Genomic DNA, 25,968 nt, shown 5'->3' with positions numbered 1-25,968 from the left:
GCTGTTATTAAACTCAACGACTGCACTCAACCCCCTAGCAGGCAGCCTAAGGTACAAATATATAGGAAGGCTGCAGTCACCCTCCTATCCCTGAGAGCCACGCTATACTCAGCTCCCTCAGCGCCACCAGCGCCGCGCAGCAGCCCACCCCGGCTACAGCTCTATGCAAGGCCCCGGCCGCGGCCCAGCCCAGACTCAGCGCTCTGCCACGGCTCACCAGGAGGCAACCAACCCTCCCCCAACAGCCCCCCTGCCCAGTCTACAGGCACCAGGCCGAGACCGTGAGTCCAACGCAGCTCCCCAGGAGCGGATGGAGGCGGATAGCGCCCACTCGAGCCACAGCCCTGCGCTCCGTGGCTCCGCCATTCTTACCTTCCGGGGAGGAAAAGAGATCTACATCCGGGCACCCGCGGCCTAAAGAGAGCGTGGCGCCTGACGTCATCGCGCCAATCGCGGGGCACGCTGGGAATTAAAGTCCGGGAGGGCCAGGATCCCTTCCTATAAGGTAGAGTGGCGCGCGGTGATGACGTAAGCGGTGACGCAAGGCGGGCCGCGCCGCGCTCCGTGCGCTCCGGGGCTCTGAGGCCGTAGTTGTTCGCGCTCCTCTCGGGGCGCCCGTAGGCCGCGAGCACCGCGCTGCGCTGAGGGGGGCTGAGAGCCACATGTGAACCGGCGGCCGGCTGCGGGGCGGTGGGTGGCGCCGCGACCCGCTGGGCAAAATGACATCGCGGAGGTGAGGCGGCTGCGAGCCCGGTGTTGGGGTTCGTGGGGGGGAGGGGGGGGGGGGGGGGGGGGGGGGGGGAAGAGGGCGCTGTGTGGGACTGAAGGGCTTTTTTCACGCTGCTTTCTGTATACGGTGTTTGCCTGCTTTCTGCTGTCCTCTGTGGGTTAAGGTAAACGTGGCTCTCAAAGAGAATTGGTGTAGTAATGTGGATGTTGTGTTCCTTTTTATTGTTTAACCTGCCTGCTCATAAAATTGATGCGTCTCTTTGAGTAGAGGAACTGTAGTGGAGCGAGGCTGCTGTGAGCTTGTAAGGCCGCACCAGGAGTGCTGTGTCCAGACCTGGGGCCCCCAACATAGCAGTTGGGGTGGGTCCAAAGGAGAGCTGTGAGGTGCTCGGCAGGCTGGAGCACATCACCTACAAAGGAAGGCTGAGGGCTGCTCAGTCTAGAGAAGGTGCTGGGGAGATCTCATTACAGCCTTCTAGTGCTTGAGGGGTGTTATAAGCAGGGGGAGTGGGTTTTTACCGTGTCTAATAGTGATAGGGCAAAAGGAAATGGGTTTAAGCTGAACGATTTAGGAATAAATTCTCTATAGGTTGGTGAGGCTGTGGCAGTGCTGCCCAGAGCTGTGGGTGCCCCATTCCTGAGTGTGCCTGAGGCCATGGATGGGCCCTGGGTAGCCTGAGCTGGGGGGCACCCAGCCCATGGCAGCTGCAACTTGATGGGTTTTAAGGTTCCCTCTAGCCTAAGCCATTCTCTAATTCCATGGAGTTTTTCAACACCAGGTTGTCCTCTCTCTTGTTCTGCTTACCTTGGTGCAGTGAGGTTGGTTGATTCTCAGTTGGGCTGTAGCTGAGCCCAGCTTTTAGATCTCAGGTATGTGTGGGATCTGCAGAGCGTGTTGGGTTTTGTGCCTGCTCCCACCTACACGCTGGGATGGGTGTGCAGTGCCTTTCAGAAACACTTGTCAGCCTTCCTGCTGTCAGGGAAGTTTGTATTTTAATTTGAGACTGAAAAATATAAGCTGGGGCCTAAAAATAGGAATAACTAAGCTCCCAGTCACCACCTCCACAGATGCTGAGACCCGAAGCTGATTTTTATCTCTCCTGCACTTGAAAAGATGATTGGAAAAGCTCAGTCACTGCATGGAAAAATGTATTGATTTTTTCTTTCCTCTGTCTCTTCAATTTGATAAAAGTCTGCTGGCAGTGTTGGACTTGTGAAGCATGGATTCTGCTGACTTTTTTCTTCACTGTGCAAAATGCAACTGTATGCTTATTTAAAAAGTAATGGTAAAATAGCAGTGCTGTGTTTTCTGCCATGTCACAGTTTTCAGCAAAAGGTTTCTTGCTTAGCTAACATCCCTTGCTTTTGTAAATGAGACTCCAACTGTTCTACTGAGTTTCTGCTGATGTTTTTACCTTCCTGTAAGCTAACAAGTGACTTGGGTCTGCTGCTGAACCCCCAAAGTGGAATTGCTGTATGGAGTGTTCTGTGCATAGTGGCACAGTTGGTTTAATTAGAGTGTGGGTTTACACGTATGTGTGTTGGTTTTCTTAGTTGTGCTTCTTGGCTGTGATGTCCTTCACTTGGGATAGCCTCTGCACCTGCTCTTAATAGAGATTGGAAAAGGAAAGAAGAAAATAAGTCTAAAATGCATTCCATCCCTATAAAAGGAAGCATAGGAGAAAGTCCTCCATGGGGGTTATGTTACTGATAGCTGTGCCTGCAGCCCCCTTTGCTCTCTCCCCCCGTTTCAGAAGGGATGCAGCCACAAGGTTCAAAAGCACACATGTGATGGCAGCACTTCAAATGAAGAGATCTCAGTCACCGGTCCGGAACCGTTTAAACGAGATCACTAACACCCCCATTTTTCTATTTGGGGTGGCTGACAAATGCATCTTCCTACACAAAGCCAAAAATACAAGGATGAGAGAGCAGGAGAATGAGTTACTGCTAGAACAAAAGTTACATAAAGTGCAATAAAGCCCTCAGTCTCCCAGATGTAGCTTTTCTTTTGCTATACTTTGTAACTTTTTGCCGTCTTGAGTAGGAGTGTACCTATGCTTATTTCATGTTTTGAACAGCTCGTATGCAGTTACTTCCAGGTGCATTGAGATTTAGGGTGAGATACAGAAGGTATTGAATTAATTAAACTTCATGGAACGACAAAGTATAATAAATCTGTAGGATTGGTCCTAATAATTTCTCCTTTTTTATGTTTATAGGCATAAATTTAGAGACAAGCAAAGGTATCTTTTGAATCCCATGTGTATTGAAGTTGCTTATTAGCTGTTCACAATGTTGCTATGCTATTGCTGTTGCTTTCCCCCTAATGGAAGTAATAATGTTGAGGGTTGGAAGTGTGGTAAATATATTGCCATCTCCCTTAGTTGTTATTTAGTGATCAATTAATCCCAGGTACTGATGCTTGTGCAACACTTCTTCTGATAACCACACTGAATAGAGAACTGTTCTTGACCTTCAGTTGGCTATTAGATAAGTGCAGGATTTATTGATTCTTATCCATTTGCTGTAAAAGCTTTTAATGTGTCTTTTCAAGCCCCATGGTGCGTAGGTTTGATTTTCTTTATCTCCACTTAGAGATACAGCAGTGTTCACCAGGTTTTCTTGGTGCAAGCAGGATATTCTTAATTAGTTAAAAAGCAAGATTAACGAGAGGAATCATTTACTTCTGAAATGGAGTTGAGCATAGGTAGTCCTGATTCCCATTTGGATATTCTGGAATCTCTAAAACTCCCAGAATGTTTGGGTGAGATGCTGTGTCTGAATGGAACAGGCTGGGTAAGGGCTTGGTAGGAATGTTGTCTGCTTGTCATGATAGAAGGAATTGCTGAACCAATCAAAGCAATGAATTCGTAACCCTAACATTAGATAAATGCTCTATTTGCTGTTAGAGCAATTTACTGTGAAATGTTGAATATCAGAAGTGCTACGTAATTTTTTTAGACATGGCATTTTTACAGCTGCAGTGAGATTGGTTGCAGGCTGCTTGCCCTAATGCTTTGCTTTGGAGCAGCTGAGAACCCTCTGCACAGAGGAGCCGCCCGTGTTCTTTCTGCAGATGTGGATGTGCCTTTTTGCTGTGCCCTGCCTAGTGCCTGATTCACAGCAGAGCTGCAGAGTGAAGGAGATCATTGAATCACCAAAGAAAAGTCCAGCCAAACCCTTGAAGCAGTTCTGAGTTGCTGTGTTTGCATCTCTGGCCCATGTGGTGATTTTTCAAGTTATTTTTATTCTACAGTTTGTTGCCTGAAATCGCGCCTTGCTCCGCAGCCATTCCATGGCAGGGGGTTGGAAGCAGATGATCTTTAAAGTTTCCTCCAACCTAAGCCACTCTATCATCCTCATTAAGAAGTCCTCTCACCTACAACAGAGGTGCAGCTTACAGTTTATTGAGCTCTTACAGTTGTGTAGGAGAGCAATAAAATCCCTCAACTACAGATAAGAGGAATCGCAGCTGCGTTAACTGAACAGCTAAGAATAAGCCAATGCCATAGGTGGGGACACCGAGCTTCTGAGATGTAGACCATATACAGCTCTCCTTTGGCAGGGCACTATATTAGTCACTCATTAGGCCACTTGTGGGTGGTGAATATCAATATGGGGTTCCTTGATGCTTGTATTTAAGCGTGGTACGCTTGGGTGAGAAATTGCCAATGGTATGCAGAAGGCAGAGTGGCAAACTGGTGTCTGGCAGCAGTCAGCACCCTGTGCCCTTGGGGGTGGAAGGAGCCTGGGTAGCTGAGCAGGTCATCCTCAAGTGGAGACCCTTCTTGGCTGGTGGTTATCCTGTGTGCTCAAGGATGAGGTTCAGTTTAAATTTCAACCTTTAAAATGTTGTCTGATATCGCTTTAGGTCGTTTAAGTATTTTTCCTGCTTGTCTTTCAGTGTCTTTGTCTTGTCTTCCAGTGTATGAAAAACACACGATTCCATCTGTGTTTCTGTTGTGTACCTTCCTTTGATAGCACTGCAGTTTGGATGTGTATAGTATAACTCTTTGACTTGCAAAGAATCTCTTACCAATATAGAAAACAGCAATGCAATATAAAAAGAGCAATTTATACATTTTAAGTAGAAATTCTTACTGAATTTCGAGCAAAATTCAGCCCTGTCTTTGCAGCAGCTGTGTAGTTCTGTTTAGTTTTGTTGCATAGATTAACTTTGAAAATGAGACTCTTCTATTTACTTGTTCTCTTTATTTTTAACCTCGTGTAGATGGTTTCATCCAAATATTACTGGGGTGGAGGCAGAAAATCTACTGTTGACAAGAGGAGTTGATGGCAGCTTCCTGGCACGGCCCAGCAAAAGTAACCCTGGAGACTTCACACTCTCTGTTAGGTATGTTTAAATGTTCTGTCTTTCTTCCCAAGGTGTTCATTGCATGCTGTTCTTTGGAGCAAGAGTCGTAAATTAACTATTTGTAAGAGATGAAATAATGCACGGATCTCTGCCCTTCTCTCTGTTTCCCCTGAAGAAGTTCTCAAGTATCTTTACTCAACTTGGGGAATCTGCAGTTTGGGGATATTGTAGAGATAGAGAAGTTTTGGGGAAGCAGAAGTAATTTAATAATTGTATTACTGTATGCCCTTTAAAAATCTATTTGATAACCATTTGAAAGTAGCAGAGGTTATCTGAATTGCTGATCAAACACCTGCAAGGAAATGCTATCCTGACTTTTTTCTTACAGGAAAAAATCAGCAAGTCTTTAAGGTCAGCTGTGGTGTTCCAAACCAGACCTTTTGTAACACTTGTCCCACTGTCAGTGTGCATGTAGTGGTAGGGACAAGGAAAAGAGAGCAAGAGGAAGTAGATAAAGGAAAAAGGAAAAGTGGGTTTGGTGATAAGAGTGGTACTACTGGGATACCTTTGTGATAATGGGCTCTGTTTAACAGACGGGGCCTCTTTCAGGGAGCTGTGCTTTGTTAATACAAGAAACTCCAGGACTAAATGGTTTACATTTTATTAAAAGAGAGATTCTAGAAATTAGTGTGAAAGTCTAGCAAAAAGCAGCAAACAAGCTCTGATGGGTGTCCTGCAAAAGCTGAGTTCTTTCCTCACCCTTCCACCCCTTTTGCTTGTGAGTGCAATTCTGGGGGATCCAGAGAATTTCTGTTGCAGACTGCAGGACCCTGGAGCTTACTCTGGCTTAGGGAATTCCTTTGCCACAGAATTATTGTTATTTTTTTCTTATTCTTTCTAACTGTTGGGCAGCCCCTCCCCCTTCTTGCAAGCCAGCAAGATGTGGCTGAAATATATTTCAGAAATATGCACTAGATCAAATGTTCTGCCATATTTCATTTGGAAAGTGATGCAAAAGTCTGGATTTCTCCAACTGTGAAAACAGAACTGAGTATAAGAGTGGTTTATTGGAAATCAGCTGACTTACATGGTTTCTTCCTTTGTTTCAAACATTAGGCGAACTGGAGCTGTCACCCACATCAAGATCCAGAACACAGGAGACTACTATGACCTCTATGGAGGAGAGAAGTTTGCTACATTGGCTGAGTTAGTCCAGTATTACATGGAACATCATGGGCAGCTCAAAGAAAAGAATGGAGATGTGATAGAGTTGAAATATCCACTGAACTGTGCTGATCCTACTTCGGAAAGGTCAGAAATGGTGGTGAAAACCTCAATATCCATGTGCTTCTTAATAAGTGCATGCCATCCCCATAGGATCTGCTTCTATCTGGTGGGAGGGTAGTCCTATTATACTAAAGTTAATCTCCCCTGAATTCAGTGAGATTACTTGCAAAGTTGACTCAATAAATGTGGTTAGAGGTAAAATAATTTGTGCTGAACAAAATAGATCTTGAAGCTTTCTTCCTGGCATGATAGAATACTGGAAAAGAGGGCAGAGTTCCCTTGATTTTTAGTGGGAGAATGATTTATAGAATTTCTCTTAGTGATCTCTGAATCTTTAGTGCCATGGAATTCCTTGCAGTAATATTTGTGTGTAATTTTATACATTTTTTTTCCCCACAAATGTATATATATTTAATATATATATATTTTATATATATATATATTTAATATACATATATTTAAGAAAGTAAATCCTTAAACTGCTCAAACTGATGGTTTTATGAGCATGGCTAATAAGGAGCATCTGAAACTTTTGCCATGCTGAGGATGTCTGTGCATGACAGAAATATCTCTGGCCAGTAGATGTCAGTTTATCCTCAGAATATGGAAGAAAGGAGGGAAAAAAAAGGGAAGATATGAAACAAGCTCCCTCACGCCTCAGTGTGGCTTGTATTTAATGGCTGTGGGGAGAATTATTGCATTTATGTGATTTATCCTGCTCAGTTCCTAATGTGATGGAAGAGTAGGGTCTTAAAGGTACTGAGTTCCCAGAGCATTGTTGGGAAACCCTCACGAAGCTAACAGACCAAGAGTAAATGCCTGTGCTGAGGAGAAAGTTGCTGTATGAACTTGTATTTATTGGACTTCAGGGGATTCATTTGTACTGCTGTGCAGGATCCAAACGAAAGCTTTGTTTGAAACTTGCATAAAATGCAAATTTCAGGGCTTGTGGAAGTGCCTGCTTTGAAGTGTTCCTGCAGTTGCTCGTGTTTATGTACACGTACGCTTCCAACAGTTTGTTATAAACGATGAACCTTTCTGTAGTCTGGGACTCATTCAGTGTCCATTTTAGGGTTTCCCTTTGTAATAACTTTTTATGCCAAGCGGATTCAACCATGGCTGGAATGACTATTAGAGTGCTGTCTTCATTTAAAGGTGGTTTCATGGGCATCTCTCTGGAAGAGAAGCTGAAAAACTGTTAACAGAAAAAGGAAAACATGGAAGCTTTCTTGTGCGTGAGAGTCAGAGCCACCCTGGGGACTTTGTTCTTTCTGTCCGGACAGGAGATGATAAAGGAGAGAGTAATGATGGGAAATCTAAAGTGACACATGTCATGATTCACTGCCAGGTATGATGAAGCAGGAGCTTCTTTAGCAGTACTGCTTCTGTGGGCAGAGGGCTTATTCTAACAAGAGGGCCTTTCTGCACTTTGCTAAAGACATGAATGTATTTCCACTTTTTCCTGTGGTAACGTGTGTGTGATATACGTCATCTGGTTGATCAAATGGAATAGATTTGCTTCTGATTGCATCAGAAGTCTTAAAGCCTTTTGCTGATGGAGCTTTTAATGTTTGTGAACCTTAAGCGAGATGCTGTCTGCTGTATGGATGATATCAGGACAGGAGTAATTGGACAAATAGAGATCTGTCCATGTATGTCTGTTGCTCCTGTTATTTCATAAAGTCTCACCTGAGAGTGATCAACAGAGCGTAAACAAGCCTGAGTATTTAATGTAAAGAACACTTTAAATATTAATATAGAGTGGTCCATCATTTCAATATTTATGTACTTAAGTTATGGTCTTTAAATATTTTTGTGCATAACAGTGGCTTGCTCAATACTCAAATCTGTGACTTTTGTTTTAGTTACGTAAAATTGTAATTGCTACAGCTGTATAAAAACTAAAATGTAGAAGGAGGAAACAGTTTAGAGACAGAGAAGAGGATGTTGTCCTCCATAATGTGTGTTTCTTGTTGTCTGCCATCTACTAGCAGAAGAGTTCTACTGGATTTTTCTATGTGTAGTTTGAAAGAATTTCTCTTATGTTGTGTAGTCTAAATGTTATATCAGTGCAGACTTGATGAAGTTAGTTTGTTTTGATGACTGACGATCTGTTTTTAAGGATCTAAAATATGATGTTGGTGGAGGGGAGAAGTTTGACTCTCTGACAGATCTAGTAGAGCATTATAAGAAGAACCCTATGGTAGAAACTTTGGGCACAGTATTGCAACTCAAGCAGGTGAGTGAATGGAGAAAACACCACTAACTTTATTAATTTCAATGTATATTGTTGGGGAAGAGTGGGCTTTTCTGTGTGTTCTGTGTGACATCATAACTTTTGAAATGTGAAAATGAAGGAGACTTCATGAAACTGGTTGATAAAATCACTTAAGTCTAAACTGGGATAATTTTGTGCTGCTGGTAAAGAATAGACTTTGTAATGCATGTAGAATTTCTTGTAACTTCATTATGATCCATAGGGATTGCAAGACTAGTTCACAGATGAAACAAGTTATTAAGAACAACTGTGAAACCAAAAGCATTTGTTCCCTACTCCCTTCCTTTCTTCCCTCACTGCCCCTAGAATGTGCAAATGGTGAAGTCCTGGATCTTAGAATTGCCTGTGTAATGTAAATTTAGTGTAGGGAATTTGTGTTTTTAACTGTCTTTTTAATTGTCACCTTTATTTTGTTTTTCCTAGCCCCTGAATACCACCCGTATTAATGCTGCAGAGATTGAAAGCAGAGTGCGAGAGCTAAGCAAGCTAGCAGAGACTACAGATAAAGTCAAGCAGGGCTTCTGGGAAGAATTTGAGGTACCTCATTGTATTTCCAATGTTATGGTATTGAATCTCTGTAGTACTTCTAAGAGATTTGTTACTGCCTTCCTGACAATAGCTTGGCTCTACTTCCATCACTTCAGATCCCAGCTTTTGCTCCCTTCTCCTGTGTCAGGTAATAATGTGTTAAAACAGTTCCATTCCTATGTCTGTTAATAAAATGATTCAGATATTTTCCCTTTTTCCTAACTGAGAGGTAATTACATTCTGTTGTTCATTCTGACCTAATTGCATTTCTTCCTGTTATCCTTCCCATCACGAGGGAGCCTTCCTACAACTGGCACCACATCTGCTCCACCAGGACAATCAGCTGGACTCAGTCCTGGGTCCCTTTTCTCCATGAGTGCAGGGGGAGGTCTGTAGGCTGGATTTTTATTTCTGGAGGCAAAGTCCTGATTCCTAGCCTCTGTTGACTATGTTGACTATTTGTAACCTGTTGTGACTGGGAAGCAATACAATAGCAGTATCTGATGCAGTTGGAACATGTAAGTGTGCTTTGCATATGAAGGGAATTAGGCCATACTTTCTGTTGCTTCACCCAGTGCAGTGGGATGTTCTGAGTTGTACTGTTGTGATTAGGAGGCAGTGGGATTTCTCAGTCCATATGTGCTATTGCACTTGAGTTTGTGGCTCCTTTGGTAGCCACTTTTGAGGGATCTTAAAACTATCGTGAAGAGACAGGCCTCAGATTAGTTGAGTCTAGTGTAGTAGAAATGCAGGTCATGGCTTGAACCAGTGATTGAGCACCTGGTGGGAAGGCAGGGCCAACCCAGGGGAGCTCAGGTGTATGCAGAGCACATGAGTGACCTGAAGGGATGAAGCCAGGATCCACTCCTGCCCAGATAGGGTTGGCAGTGGAGGCCAGGGGATCTTGCTGGAGATGGCTGTATATTTGAGGCCTTCCAAGGGTAAGCAGATTCTTTTCTTTGTTTCTATCTCTGACTGCTACATCCTAACATTTTTCTGACTATTGGATTGACTTAAAAACTGTGTGCGCGTGATGATCACAGCCAAAAGTTTTGGTCATTACTTTATTATAATGAAGAGACTTGTATCACTCACTTCATAGTGAATTGTAGAACTGTACCAGCAGATGGCAACAGGAAACTGGAAAGTCTTGTGATCCCAGATCTTTGACGAAGAGGCCGATTTTGGCTGTGTGATGCTATTTTGAGGAACTTCTTGAAAATTGATGGATTTGCAGAGCACCATTCTTGAAGAAACTCATTTATGGTCAGACATGCTCATTAGCTCTGCAGTCTGCTCTGAGACTTTTAGTGGGCGTTGAAAAATAAAACCATGAAAAAATCATTGAGTTTTACAAAGATATAACAAATTTCTGTAGGAATTTGGTGGAATGTAGGATAGTGAGATCACAGCTGGTAGGGGTGGTAATCGTAAACAGAGTATTAAACTTCTTCTTTCTCACCTTATTATCTGGCCTTGACCAAGGACTGCAGAGTTGTTCTTAGCCTGAACACTGCAGTTTTAATGCCATGTTTTCTCATTCGTCTCAGGTAAGCTGCGGCTGCCAGTCCTGGTGGGAGGAGGCAGGGGGCAATCTCCAGTCTGTCTGCGGAGCTCTTCATGCCCTGTTGTGCTTTGGCAGTCCAGATGGTAGCTGTAAATTACTTGTCTTTAGGCATATTGAAGAATGCCTCTTGTCCTGTTAAGCGTCAGACAGAAATGTTGACAGTCTTTGTAACACTTCTGCTTCTGGAAAGTGACTGAGGAGCTTTGTGCTTGAATGGTACAGAGAAATTGAGGACTCTGTACCTAATTTATTGTTGCATTGTGTACCTTTTGTAACGAGCTTGTTAGAAGTCTTTGTACTTGTGGATCTTTCCTTAGGGATGCTCAAAGCAGTAACCATTATCTGTGTGAAATAACGATGTTTGAAGTTAGTTTCAACACAATTACTTCCATTTTTTTTAACCTGCTAGCAAAGTTTAGCTTTTGGCTCTTCGCTTGGCTTTTCACTTTGCAGAGACTCAGAAGTGTTAATATTATACAGAGGTGCTCTGTGATAATGGCAGTCAAAAGACTTCTGCATTATGACAAGAGTTGAGCTTACTGCAAACAAATGCTTTATGGGTGTATACTTGCTGTGCATTATGTACATAAAACCTCACAGTTCTGTGCTGCTTTTGTTCTTTGGATTCCCTGTCTTTAGGATGAGCTTAACTGTCCAAGGTCACTAAGTGAGGTGGTAATGATAACACAGACTGAAATAGAAGTGAGCAAATGTGTCTGACATGCCTGAGCTTTAAAGTAGAAGTAATCTGTGAAGGAATATTAAGGTGGTGTTAGAGAAGAGAGCAGCTTCCAAAGCCAGAGTGTTTCTTTTAGGCAGACTGATACTGCTTTTGAGATTAAAACTTGGAGCAAAACCATTGAGATTCTGCTCCCTTTGGCTTCATTGCAAGTACGTGGATTTGCTACTAAGCACTACTGCTATGAGGTATGGAATTACCACTGTCCCTGTCATTATTAATTGGGAACCAGACACTGAGAAATTAGGGCCTTGCCAACGAGAGAAATCCCCATGCAGATTTACTGCTTCTGCACTAGGATGATTTATGGAGAACCATGTAGGTAGTTACCTAACACCTCCCTGATCCACCAGCATGGTAATGTGAGAAATCTGAGCAAAATATGTTTGGATGTACTGGTTTAGTGAAATGGCCTTGTTTCAATAGGAGAAAGGCAGTCATGTTTTGCTCCCAGGTGTATTGGCCTATCCTTATTTGTCAGCCAGCGCCGTAGCACCTGTGTCTGTGAAAAGGATTCACTTAGAGGGTTAGCTACTTTTCTATGAAGAGTAAAGCACAAATTGCAAAGTACTGTTGTTGCACTCAGTGCTAATTGGCTTTCTAGCTTTCTAATGCCATCTGTGTGTTTTGAATATTCTCATCCTATTGTGGTTTTAAGGGAATAGAAAAGAATATCTTAATGTTCTGCTTCTAACAGCTGAAGGACTTCTCACTTTCCTTGAAACTGAGACAGCTGCTTGTGTTGGTGTGCTTTGGTGGGCTTTCTGTAAGCTCCTTCCTTCCCTTTGGCTGCCTAGAGATGATCTGGCTGCAGCCTGCAGGATTTCAGGGATGTGGTTTTGGGACTTTCCAGCAGCACTGCTATGGATTGGTAATAGCTGAAGGAAGGGAATAAAGTTAGTAAGACCTAGAGGAATCCAGTACAGCTCAGGTAGAGAATCCTGTCACTGGTGTTCCTGTGTGTGTGTCAGTGCCTTTTCATACCTTGAAAGCAATGCTGTATTGTAGTTAGAGTGGAGAAACCCAGGAACTCTCTCTGACTGCTGATTGGTATTATAATTGTGTCACTATTTTAACGAGGGAAGGATCACGATAATAATGATTATACAGTCTTTGTCTTTTTTGTGCTCTTACTGACACCAGTTATTTGTGCTGTTTTTCTGCAGACTTTACAGCAGCAAGAATGCAAACTTCTCTATAGCCGTAAAGAAGGTCAGCGTCAAGAGAACAAAAACAAAAATAGATACAAAAACATTTTGCCCTGTAAGTACTGATTTCTTATGTAAGCCCATTACTTTTCTGTGCTTTGTTACTTTAGGTGGTAAAGGCAGGGTTAATTAAACAACAGTATGCTTTTTCTTCTCTGTAGTGGTAAGTCCTTCCTTTATGTTGTCAATATTAGTTCCATACAGCTTCCAGTCTGTTCAAACATTTATCCATTACAGATGCAGATATTTTGATTCTGAAATATTTATCTTCAGCTTTCACTAAACAGTTTAGGGATATGATGCTTTTATTTGGCAAACTGGAATGCTTACACTTAAGAGGATTAATTTGTGGTACAAAACTGCATAGTGCAAACCCAGCAGAGTTTGAGACCATTTGTGTTGATTTAGATAAACACTTGCTTTGTGATCTTTGTTATGAACTGGAAACTTGTTCAGAAACAGAAACAGAAAAAGGGTTGGGTGTTCTAGCAGTGATTTGCAGAGTTCCACGATGTAGCAGTTTCTAGTAGCAGTAAGAAAGTACCTGTTGGTTGAATATTTAAAATAGCTGTATGCTTACAACTGTACCATGCAGCTGCTTGACATATAAATATATTCTTCCAGTTGATCATACCAGAGTTGTTCTGCATGATGGTGATCCAAATGAGCCTGTTTCAGACTATATCAATGCTAATATTATTATGGTAAGTATGCCCCACCTAAATGAGTCTTGTAGGCACGACCTTTGCTTACTTTGTAACTTACTCTTTTAAATCTAAGTTAGTCTTCTAAAAATGAGCGTCTGTCACCATTCCTTAAATTGTTTTTGTCTCTAGCCTGAGTTTGAAACAAAGTGCAACAACTCAAAGCCAAAAAAAAGCTACATTGCTACTCAAGGTTGCCTGCAGAATACAGTGAATGATTTTTGGAGGATGGTGTTCCAGGAGAATTCTCGAGTTATTGTTATGACAACAAAAGAAGTTGAAAGAGGAAAGGTAAAAATAAACTTCAGCTGGTCTCTGGAAAAGTCATGACATCTGTGTGCGTGAATGGTCTGACTTGGTTGTATTGACTCCCATGCTGAAATGCATCGTGCCATCGTGGTCTTAGGAAACTCAATGCTTAATTCTGTAAGGTGCTGAATGTTCTTTCTTAATTGATGCCTGTGGGAATTGAGGACGCGCTCCTATTGTATCACAAGGCCTCCCTTTTGTAGGGATTGTCTGATTAAATTCTAGCTACTGAATGTGAATCATTGCATTATGAGAATACCCAGGGAATGAGACAGTGGAAAGCTAGGTGCTGCAGTCAAACGTTCTGCCTACTTGGAGGGGTAAATTCGGGTAAATTCCCTGTTCATGAAACAACAGTATAGCCATTTTAGTTTAGTTTACCGAGTTTGTGTGGACTTTATCAAAGAAACAAATTATGGGGTGTTATTAGAATGAGAATGAATTCAGAGGATATTGCTTCCTAAGTAAAAACTGCAAGTCTACATGAATATGTCCACATGGAAATCACTTTTCCAGTGACCTTTCTCTTACATCTTTTTTTTTTTTCTTGGAAGAGAGAAACTATAGAGTTCCTTTGGAAGAGTTGAATACTTTTTTTGATGTGTGCTCTGGCTATGTAGAATGCTTTAATATCTGATAACTTAATCATGATAGGGAAAGAAGGGCAAAAGTAACTACAGCAGAGCATCTCATACTGAATCTTTTGTTGGCAGAAGAATCTTCCCTTGTTCCTGTATTGTAAATCTGCACTAGGCACTGCAAATAAGAAATACTTTTCTACCGTATTTGGGGTTTGGTCTGTTTGCTGTTGCTGGAAGCTGCATCTATGTACCCATTACATTTCTCATCTGATTCTGTGTGGACTTGCATTCACAAGGCAGACAGGAGCTGCTGTTGCAGGAGCCAAATGAAAGTAGTAATAGGTTAACCCATCCTTCAGTGCGTGGGATATATCCCTGGACAAAGATAAACTTGAGAGAGAAGCAGCATGCTGAAAGCTCTAGATATCAAAGCCACAGACACATCAGGCCCCTGTCACAGGGTGCAGTTCTGTGTTGCTTTGGTGGTTGAATTAGAGCTATGTTAGCCCTTTCTTCTCTGATTCTAAGCAATGAGAAAGCAAATGTCCAAGGTGCATTCCTGTTAAAAATGACTTATATCTTTGGCTTGCATTTGTTTTGCAGCCCATGAGGTATTGACTGTAGAACATCACATAAAGCTGAAGCATTCCCCTGAAAATTCCTCGTATTTTGAAACAACAGTTGGGTGGAGGTATTGGGAACTGTATTTCAATTCCAGGGCTTTGAAACTATTGAGGCAAAACTGGTACGAAAACCCTAAAAGCTCCTGAAAGGAGAGATTGCAGATACCTCTTTCTGAAATAACTCCCTATTTGATATAGGGAAAAGAAACCTTCCCTTCACATGTATTTTAATGTGTTATTTGGTGTTGTCTTCAATGTACTCACAAATGAAAACTTCAGAAAAGCATTCACGAAGCAGCCTTCTCGTGGATTACTCTTTAAAATCTTGCTTGTTTGTTTTGAATCTTGCAGAGTAAGTGTGTCAAGTACTGGCCTGATGAATATTCCCTAAAGGAGTATGGTGTTATGCGTGTGAGGAATGTTAAGGAGAGTGCAGCACATGACTACACACTAAGAGAACTTAAGCTTTCTAAAGTTGGGCAAGTAAGTATGTTAATAACTCTGTGCTTTTAATCTAGGTTGCAAATAAATTAAAAAAAAATGCAGAAAGGCTCTTTCTGAACAATCAATAAGAGCTCTAAGAGATTAATAAATTGAGCCTTGACTCTTTCTTTGAAGTTCCAGCTTTAGCTCCATACATCTCTCTCTTTGTCCTTGGGCTAATTGAAGATTCTTATACCTGAGCTCTTTTTTGGCAGAAGTTGCACGACTACAGAGCTTTGAGGAAGTTTGGAAAGAAGCATGAAAGTGCTTTTAAGTAATCATACTTTAGCCTAGCTAAGCATTTATCTGCCCTTTCGTGGAGGTGGTTGTACTAGAAGGAACTGGTTGTATGGCAGTCCAGAATCTAGAAAGAGCTCTTAAGTGAAGGCACGTAAGATGGGGACGGAAGCAGTGAATTAGTGTGGGAACAGCACTTTGTTGTTAAGAAACAGAGCTTTTCCCTAGCTTCTGAAAGCGAAGATGGAAATACTGGAAACAGCTCAATGAGAAAAAGAGGGAACAGTGGGAGCAGGTAGTGTGATTGACTTGTCAGGCCAAGAAGAAGACTTTCCTTCTTTAAATGAGTTGTGGTGCTGTGCTGAGCAGAAGGTTGGGTATGCTGCCTTCTGGTCTGACTCAACTTTCTGAGGTAATGCTCTTAGCTGGATTTTGTTCAGAAGCATTTTTTCACGTGTTGATATCTTCCTTCTAGGGGAACACAGAGAGAACAGTCTGGCAATATCATTTCAGAACTTGGCCTGATCATGGAGTCCCAAGTGACCCTGGTGGTGTACTGGACTTTCTCGAGGAGGTGCACCATAAGCAGGAAAGCATTTCTGACGCAGGACCAGTTGTGGTCCATTGCAGGTACAGTGATGCACTGTGCCTCTGCTTCTGTGGAATTCTATTGGTTCTTCTATTTTACATCTACTGATGCATTGCTGGGGATCATGCTTGGACCATTGCTTGGGATCACTGGTCTACAATCCCACCTCATGTGAATGAGATATCACTCCTCATTTTTAATGTATGAATTTTTGTTTTCGATTTGAATAAGGCAAGGAAACATTTGATCTTTCAGTTGTGTCTGATCCAAGGTTGTTAATAAACACTAAGAAACAAAACACTGTTGCAACTTCTACTTCTGTCTCTGTGAAAATTTAGGCCTCTGTTTTCTGTTGTCTGTGTAGTTTGGTTTGTCTTTAGCTGTAGTCTGGAAATCTAATATTGCTTAGTGTTGGACTCCTAACTTAGTGTTTTCATGCCTACTCAGAGCAAAACGATTATTTTTCTTTTCACAGTGCTGGGATTGGACGAACAGGAACTTTCATTGTGATTGATATTCTTATTGACATAATCAGAGAAAAAGGTGGGTCTCTTCAACCTTTTGTTTTCTGCTGGGACATTGACACAGGTCATAGGAGCATCACAGTAGAAACAATAGAATGTTGACAGGGATTCTAGTATTGTTCCAGAGTGAGTACTTGTTTGGCATAAGAGGGACTCGGTCATTCCTCTTGACTTAAAATTAAGGTGCTGAAATCCTGCTCTAGATCAGGATGATGAAAACTTTCAGCTGAGGATTAGCCAGAATCCGATAGCTTTATTTTTATTAATTTGTTTTTAATTATTTGGTTAAATCTGTCATGAATTTGTGGCATCAGTCTGCTCACCGTACGTTGAGGAGACCGATCTCTCCAAAAGCAAAGTTTACTTTATTGTTCCCAATCTCATGGGGTTTTTTTATTTCATAGGTGTGGACTGTGATATTGACGTTCCAAAGACCATCCAGATGGTGAGGTCGCAGCGGTCAGGAATGGTTCAAACAGAAGCACAGTACAGATTTATTTACATGGCAGTACAGCACTACATTGAAACGCTACAGCGCAGAATTGAAGAGGAGCAGGTATATTCAGCTGAAGTATAAATTATGTAGGATCATGTCACCTCTGAAGCAGGGAGCAGAGTTGCTCATTTGCTGCTTGTGACTTGGAGACTTGACTGCAAGTATGGTAATCAAATTTGAGTGTTAGATACTCAGTTTTGGATTCTTAAATTATGTGGAACGAGGTATATTGATCTGAAGGATTGTGAAGCATGTAGTGATCCTACAGAACATCACTCAACAAAAACCACCTAGGGGGGTGGTTTATGTGATGAGAACTTTTGGAAGATGGGCACATTCATCTCCCACCTCATTCTTTCTGTTCAAATACTCCCTTGCACTCGAATTCTGCAGTCTTTCACAAAAGCTGCATGGTTTTGTGATAAGAGCTAACTTTCTGTCTGCTGTTGCTTTCATTCTCTGCCCTAACTTCTGGTCATCTGGGACTTATCTTTTTTCAGAATTTCAGTATCTTCTGCTGCCTTGCTGCTCAGGAGATAAACCCACACAGTTTGTCAGACAGATGTGGGGAGCCATGTGTTCATGGTTAGCTCAGTGCCTGGTGTGAGATTTAAGCCCTGTTGTAGAGGTAGGGTGTGCCAGCTCAGCTTTGGCACTCTTGTGTGGCTTCTGGCTTCTTTGGAGTGTGACAGAACTTGTTTTATATTTGCCAGCATAATGTAGATGCACTGTTCAGCAGAGGATAGAGTCTCTATTCTTTTCCCCAGGATGGCTGTTGTGTGCTCTGATGCTGATTAGACACAAAGTGAAGAACATGAAATCCCTCAGGTGTACTTTTTTTCCTGGCTTTGTTGTTTCACTTCACCTCAGAGCTCCCTCACATCTGTGTGTTTGCACAAGCCTCATATCCTCAGGTTTTGAATATGGTCTCTTTCTGTGCCACAATTTATAAAGTGGATCTGCAATTTCTTGAATGCTGTAATGTGGTTTTGAATGGTATTTTGATATTGAGTGGAGCAGTGCATTTCTCTTACAGTGATCAGTTGTTTCATCCTCTATGGTATTACCAGCTCAGGAGGCATGAGAATAAAAGTATCCTAAACTGGAAATAGAGCATTGCTTTACATCATGAAGTCTTGACCTACAAAGGCTAGTGGCAGACACAAAAAAAGCAGAATAATACTTTTCAGATAAAAGCAGTGCTTTGTGTTGAGTATAGGAAGTAGCATCCAGGAGGAAAAAATAAAGATGTGATGTCATGCAGCACTTACAGCTGTGCTGAAGCAGTGGGTATGTACACATAGCTGCATCCATTTGCATAGGGATGAGTTCTTTATACTCAGAAAAAAAAATTCCCTGGCTTCTCTGCTAACAGTTCCTTCTGCATTGCAGTGCTGAGAACTTCAAGAGTTCCTAGACTTAAATGTTGTGTTGGATATTGCCTGTCATCCTACAAGTGTGGAAAAAGGGGAATTGGATTTGTTTTGCTATGTCTTTCCTGCAGAGATGTGTACAGTCTTTTACATCTAAGAAACAAGTTGTTTCTGCTGCATCTCTATTATTATGAATTAGAAAGGATAATTACAGTGAATTAAACTGAAAGAAGAGAAGCCAGGAAGGTACTTAATCTTGGTTTTTCCATTCCAGTCAGCTTAAGTAATAGAAGAACAGATTGATTCCTCTTAATTTTGCTGTATAGAATATCTGCACCTCAAACTGCTATTCATTATGCAATTTTAAAAAATGAAAAGTAATTAAACCCTCTGATTTGGTGCTTCAGAATATTATTGGCAGGAAGGGGGTTTGTACACATAATGCTGTTAAATGCACTAGAGAACTTTTGCATTTTGTTCAAATCTTTTTAGTTTCAGCCTTCCAGGTCGTGGGTTTGGACTCATGGTTGAAGGGGTTTGTAAGGAATAGGTGGGAGGTTGAGAGAGCAAGAAGTTCTGCAGAAGAATAGAAAAAGTTGTAGTCTCAGAAGGTTGCTTTGAAAAATTGCAACTTAAAATGCAGTGCAGAGCTTTGTTAATGGAGACTCAGCAGCCAGATTTCCTCAGGGATTCTGCCAATCTCTGCTGTGAGATTGACTCAGGTCTCTTATATAGTATTTGTTGGAGCATTTAAAAAACAAAATGGAACAGAAACCCGATGTTCTGTAAATGTTTTTAAAGTGAAGCTTTGATTTCAATGTAGGTTGCAGTGTGTGTATGTGTTGTGAATGTTTGTCCTGGAAACAAAGAAAAGCCATATCTCTCTTTCCTAGTGTAGCTTTGTTTGCTGGAGCCTTCAGTATCTTTAGATGAATGCCAGCAAAATTGGCTGCAGCTTGTAACATATGTTGCAGAATACAAATGACAGCTTGGGTTCTTTTTATATCAAATCGAATGGCCTAAGATGATATTTTATTAGAGATCTTGCAAACAGGGATTGTTACTCATTTGGCCACATCTCTGAGATGGAAATAAGGTCAGTGGGAGGCGCACTGGCTGCTGCTGTCTATTAAAGAATGAAGTGTGGTTTCTTCTGCCAAGTGAGACGAAGGTTGTGTGTGAGTGCTGGTTCTTAAGGTTGGTATGTTCAGCTGGAGGTGGTGGTGGGAAAGGGAGTGCTGAAAAAAGAGGCTTTTCAGGTCTTAGAACAAATAAAGCCAAGCTTTAGGTCCTACCCATATTGTGTGTTATCTATGGAATTGAGCTCTTTGGTGTTCATAGCTAAACCCTTCTAAATCTAATCTGGTTAGTTGTGTAATTTCCATATTCCTTCGATGATTTTTTCCTATTTGTTGCTCCAACCTGGCTTTTCCTTGTGTTTTGCTTCACAGAAAAGTAAGAGGAAAGGTCACGAATACACAAACATTAAATATTCTTTATCGGACCAGACAAGTGGGGATCAGAGCCCTCTTCCACCCTGTACCCCAACCCCAACGTGTCCAGAGTAAGTTGGTTTCTGTTGCTAGTGTGCAAGTTTTGAATGGTGCTAATCTCCAGTGATCTTGAATTGAGTTACCACAGAGCTCGTGCTCGGACTTTTGCCAGGTACTTTGCTCTCAAACTATTACTATTAAGTGTACAAACTTGGTTTTCTCAGACTGCAAATACTTGCTTCTTTTCAGAATGAGGGAAGATAGTGCTAGAGTATATGAAAATGTGGGGCTGATGCAACAGCAGAAAAGTTTCAGATGAGATGATGTACAGACTTCAGTGCAAAGGCAGGTATGTATTTTATGTGACTGTGCATATGCAGCCTGGAGTTATAGGGCTTGAATAAAATAGGACAAAACCAGACTATAACAACATTTTCTAATGCTTGAAATGCATGTAATCCATCCACCCTTGAGGAATTTAAGTTTCAGAAGCTAATTTTGATTGAGTTACATCTATATTTACCCTCTCAAAACAATATAGAATATTAGCTTGGTGGTAGCTTGTCTTCTTCCCCTGACTCACAGTGGCGTAGGTTGGAGGTCTTTATTATTCAGGAGACTGGTGTTCTATATGATGAGTGGGAGCTGCAGCCTGAACTCCGTGTCTTTAAGTGATCCTTGCTCCTGGTCCATGCTAAGGATTTGTGTCCATCTAAAGAGATTAAAAGAACACTTAATCTAATGCTCAGCCTCAGTAAAGATGTATTGAGCGAGATTACTGCTGTGCCTGTGTGGTGTGAGCAGATACAGGAGGAAAACAGTGAAACTGATCTAATATGCTCGCCTTTTACTAAAGGTTTTAAACTATTGTCAGACAGAAATAGTCTTCAAAGTTAGTGTCCTGTGTTCATGTTAGTAAAATTAAATCCTGGCTTTTGCTGAAAGAGAAAACTATGATTCTCTTTATATTTTAAATGGCAATTATGGTTTGATTTATGCAGTCAATTGAGTAGATATTGGTTATTGGCTGGTAAGTTTATTAACCGTGGTTAATGGGCTGTGAATGCAGCAAAAGAACAGCTTCAAATTTAAGGTGTCCTTTCTGTAGTCATTTACTTCTCCTGGATTCTAGCCTAAGGCCTTTCATCTTTTGCCCCTGTGCATCTAATGACCTCAGACATCCTATTTTCCCCTTCCCTCTTAGTAACTGTATGTATGCTTCATCCATTCAGTCCACAATCTTATCTGTACATGCATAGACGTATCCCACTTAGTCCACTATTTCAAATACATGTTCTCATCTTTTAATGCCAAACTACCGCGCAGCTTATCATCAAGATTTGAGATTTTCAGTTGTTCATGGCTTTCTTGAGTCATTATACACTTCTGTATGATGTCAGAACAAGAACTGTTGTGTTATTTTGTACTAAATAGCTCTTATTTCTTTTCCAGAAATGAGTATGGTTTTTAAAAAGGTCAAGAAAGAGATGGAAGAAGCTTCACATGAAAGCTGAACTCTGAAGGCTTGGTACCTTTTTAATTTACGGTTTTAATCCTTCACCAGTAGGCAAAACTTAAGACCATCTAAAGATTGTTTATATCTCTTCTCTCCAATGCCTGATTTACAATTGCTCATTTTCCAAATAAAAGGAAATCCTATCTACAATGTAGACAACTACTTTGTAGAGTCAGTTTTGAATCCAGCAAACTGTTGGATTGTCATCCATGTGGTTTTTTTTTTTAAATAGTGTTTTTGTTTCATAATATGGCTATTAGTCGGTTTTGGTGTTTTGTGCATTTGTTTTCATTTGAGCCATTGTGGGTTTTTTTGTCACAGGTGGTGGGAGAACAATGATATAGATATAAATCTGTTAGACTCATGTAAAATAATGATGGGAACAATACTTGATTGAAAACTGTGGATCACCAGTGTGAGTAGAATCAGCTACGTGGCAAAATTAGTCCTAATACATTTCAAACTCAGACTGAGTTCCGTAAGGGTGAGCAGTATATGAAGGTGCTTGTTGTGGTGACTGATAGCTTTGATTACTACTTAGCTGAGTGGCTGACTGAGCTATTTTTGAGTAATTATGTAAGATAGCCTTTATCAAAGGAAACTTCTTTTACGTGTTCTCTACCCAAAATAGAAATTTACTGTATCTCTCCAAAGGCATGGTGGCCTAATGTAATCCTCTTGTGAGGATACTATCTCTGTTCATTTGTCTGTGTTCATCTATTAAGCAAGAGATTGGATGTGCTGAGTTTGAGGAATTTTAAAACTTGCATGCTGACACCTTAACAGCATAGTGAAAAACAGAGTGAAACAAGTAACCCACTATGCAGGCTCTTAGCTCACTGTAAGGTAAGCCTCTTCTCCCTTCCCCTGGGGAGATGGAAGCTGCTGGGCCTTCTAGTTTTTAGTAAGACCTTAGGACAGAATAAGTGGCTCAGTTAAAGTTTTGTGGGGGAAAGCAGTGCATGGAAGCTGGTTATCCACTGAAATTGCCTTGGTTGAAAAGAGCAGAATGGACAGCAAGGCCAGCAGGCTCGTTCTGGTTTGTTTCATCAGACAGGAGTTTATTACCATTCCACCTGAAGTGCCTTTCAGAGCTGCGTTGAAATTGCTGTTCCTATTAGATTAAAAATCATGTTCATCTGAAACCACTTCTGATTGTTGTCAATGAAATGGAGCCCTCTTCTAGAGAGAGACCACAGAACGCCGAGCTGCTGTTGAGCTGCCAGGTGACTGGGTTCCTTCACTTGGTTTGCTCTGTCCTGTTTCCTGGACCAGAAGCTCCCCCTGAAGCTGTGTGCACTAGTGACAAAACCAGTCCCTAACAGTAGGTTCTGGTGGTGTCTTACCAACATCTTCCCCTGCATTCCTGGGGAAGTTCTGTGACTTCATGGTTAAGGATTTATCGCCATTTCTGTTCAGTGCATACAGATGGTGAGCACTGCATCAACTTGCTGTAGGCATGGTGCAGGGCCAATGAAATTGCATTATTGGCCTTACTAGTGAAATTATGCTAAAGCTCGGAATGTAATTAATGCAGCTTTGTGAAAGGTTAAGTGGGAGATTGCATTACCTTTTCCTGAGAGTGCTTAGCAAAATCAAATATTTGAACACTTTGTTTGAACTGAATGAAGGTGCTTCTTTAATGTTAAGCAGAATTTTGTTACTTTGCCTGTTGTCCTTTTTGTCTTCTGAGGCTTTGGGTTTTCTTTTCTTTTTTTTTTTTTTTTTTTTTTGGAACTCCTGTCACCAGCATACCATAATGCATTTTAATGTTGTAGCCTTATAGTCTAATCATAATATTTACTCCCCTTCTCCATCTGAAATTCTGTCGTGATGAGGGAGAAATCCATTCCTCTGGTAGCGAGATCTGTTCTGCATTGCCTGCCTCCTTCCCTGTCCCTGCATACAGCTTCATCCTGCTGAACAGAGATCAGCTCGAGGTGTTGGTATTTGCACAGAGCAATTGATGGCAGTCTCAATATTTATTTAAAGCTTGGTGTGGAGGTAGATGAATTCTACACTTCATATATTTAGAGCAAGGTGGAATGCATGTTCTGAACCAAACCGAAGTCATGGTGAAAGTCAAGAGAAACCAGAGAAGGATCCTGAATGACTGAACTCTGTTTTGAACTCTGTCAATGTGATGTCTTAAAAGATTGACCTCTATAAGCAGCAGTCAGTTATGTGGCCAACAGAAGGTTGCCTCTTCCAACCTCATTTTAGCTGTTTAGAAGCTGCCACTGTAGGATTTCTTTTTTTTTCGTGGAGCCAAGGAATTCTTACTCCAGAATGTGTATTAATCCTGAGGAGTGAATGGTGGAAGAATGTTGATGAGGAGAAACAGAATCAAAAAGGTTGGGAATAAATACTGTGCTTCTAACCTTCTAACTGGAGTGTTGGACCATGCTGGATGCCAAAGGGGAAACCTTGCAAGAGAAAACCTGCCTGCCCTTCATGCAAGAGCAAGAGAGGGATCATTCTTGGAGCATTAAAAAAATTGTTTTACACAATGTGTGGATTTTTATTACGGATGAAGCAAGAAAGAGATACGTCCTTTGGTTTAGGGGAGATAAGTGAATATGTGGGTTTCATGTATTTCTAGTGAGTTTTTTAGAGAAATCTTGTGCATTGATCTGCAAGCTGTGGCTGAATCAGTGGAACAGAAAAGGGATGCAGTTCTGAAGCATTCTGTTAGGGAAGACTTCATACCACAAGGGAAACTTTAACCCAATCCTAAGGCACAACGATTTATGCCAGCATGAATTTGCTGCAGACTTCATTTTACTGAATGTTTCATAGCATACACTTTAATTTCAGCTAGCTGTTGTTAGGACTGATTGGTTCTCCTATTAATCCTGACCAAACCCTTACTTCTTCCTCTTAAGATACGTGTCTGAAACACAATTAACCAGGATACAGCTAACGAAACCCTAAAACCCATTTCCTTTTTCATTGTAACGATGGAGAAAATCACAGCTGGTACTAGGATGTGTTGTCAGCTTTTGGTTTGTCATTATTTCCAATTTTTTAATTTTTCCCTTTGAAATAGTGAAACATGTAATTAATAATTTCAAGCCTGTTTTATTTATGACCTTATTGTGATTTTTTTTTATTACAGTACTAAAAACTAATGAAAAAGGATCTTATTAGGTGGAGTAGACCTTGCATTTTTTTTTCCTGCAGTGTATGAAGTATTGTACCAGAGTATTAAATGAAATTGTAATATTTTATTGAAAAAATCTCTATCCTTTAAAAGGAATGCATTTAGGATGTCATCAATTTGATGTGAATCATGTAAATGTTGATAATGCGCTGTTTATCATACATTCAGTGTTTCAAAATTCTTGCTTCTTGCCTCTTGCCCATATACATTCTGTAGACCATTTACAATTGTCAAAATGTGACATTAAAATAATAGTTCATGTATAGAAATAGTGGTGGTTGTCCATTGTTTTCTGTGCTGGTATTTATGGGTCTTAGTTTGGCTGCTCTGCTGTTGCATTGTGATTTTTATTGCTGCAAAGCTATATTATCAGAAATAAAAGCATATCTGTAAACAACAGAACTTAAAAGAAAAAGGGAAGAAAAAAAAAGAGAAATAAACATAATTTTCTTAAGATGACTTGTCAGTTACTCTGTTCTCCAGCTCCCAGGCAATATTGATGGTGTATGGGCACTCATCTTCAAGCTTAGATGATAGTTTCTGAGTTGTGGTCATGAGATCTGTTGAAGAAAGCAGCTGTCCTTCCTGAGAGCCAGTGGAGCACAGCTTCTAGTAAGCATGATGCATGTGAGTATGTGTCCTCGTGTTCCTATCACTGGCCAGAGGTCCACGTGCTGTCTGTGCTGCTACCTGTGGCTCTGTGCATGGGCATGGTTTGTCTGTTCTGCTCCAACCTGCTTTTCCTTCTAGAAAGCTGCCCCTTGTTATTTCGTGGCTGATTTTTGAACTTGATATGGAACACCCATAAAGCTGAGGTGGGAATTAGCCCACCTGGGAATATTAGTGCTAATCAATCAGATTGATTTGCAGGAAAGGAGTGACGATCCTGCTCTCTCTTGGCTACAAGCTATTCTGCCAGGGATGAGAGGGAAGGAAGCTGTTGCTCTCCTGCTCTTTCTGTCCCAGTCTTTCATCTTGAGCACATTTGTCTTTGGGGCTGTGCTGTTTTCTGAGATCCTTGTATGCCAGCACCAGGCAGTGACTTAAAAGAGGGACTGGTGCTTTGCAAAGGAGCTGTGCTGTGCCTCAGGCTCCTTGCTGCCAGCTGCTGCTCCCATACTTCACAAGCTGTCAATGTTTCTGATCCTGTAACACTTAGACGCTTCCAAAAATGTAATGTTCTACCTGTTCTCTGGTCAGGAGCAGAGGAATGTATATGTGCC

The 25,968-nt window shown here is 41.3% G+C and overlaps 1 protein-coding gene across 1 annotated transcript; it reads left to right on the top strand.

Annotated features, from left to right (window-relative positions):
* The first annotated feature begins 628 nt into the window (after positions 1–628).
* Positions 629–25,014, top strand: PTPN11 (protein tyrosine phosphatase non-receptor type 11). The gene is made up of 16 exons (XM_042865762.1): positions 629–733; positions 4,964–5,086; positions 6,164–6,358; positions 7,490–7,682; positions 8,457–8,573; positions 9,036–9,149; positions 12,613–12,709; positions 13,279–13,358; positions 13,491–13,649; positions 15,223–15,354; positions 16,067–16,221; positions 16,656–16,723; positions 17,109–17,260; positions 20,025–20,137; positions 20,316–20,415; positions 21,519–25,014. The coding sequence occupies exons 1-15, from the start codon at positions 720–722 to the stop codon at positions 20,383–20,385; spliced, it is 1,782 nt and encodes a 593-aa protein (XP_042721696.1). The 5' UTR covers positions 629–719; the 3' UTR covers positions 20,386–20,415; positions 21,519–25,014.
* The last annotated feature ends 954 nt before the right edge of the window (positions 25,015–25,968 follow it).

The sequence above is a fragment of the Lagopus leucura genome, unplaced genomic scaffold (assembly GCF_019238085.1).
Source record: "Lagopus leucura isolate 7727_CA_CO unplaced genomic scaffold, USGS_WTPT01 Super-Scaffold_806, whole genome shotgun sequence".
NCBI classification, from domain to species: Eukaryota; Metazoa; Chordata; class Aves; order Galliformes; family Phasianidae; genus Lagopus; species Lagopus leucura.
This window is presented reverse-complemented; position numbering and strand designations above follow the sequence as displayed.

Excerpts from the sequence above, each read along its gene's own strand:
- PTPN11 (XM_042865762.1), top strand. Across the intron at positions 6,359-7,489 it reads GCTGATCCTACTTCGGAAAG|GTGGTTTCATGGGCATCTCT; the intron begins GTCAGAAATGGT and ends CTTCATTTAAAG. Across the intron at positions 13,650-15,222 it reads AAGAAGTTGAAAGAGGAAAG|AGTAAGTGTGTCAAGTACTG; the intron begins GTAAAAATAAAC and ends TGAATCTTGCAG.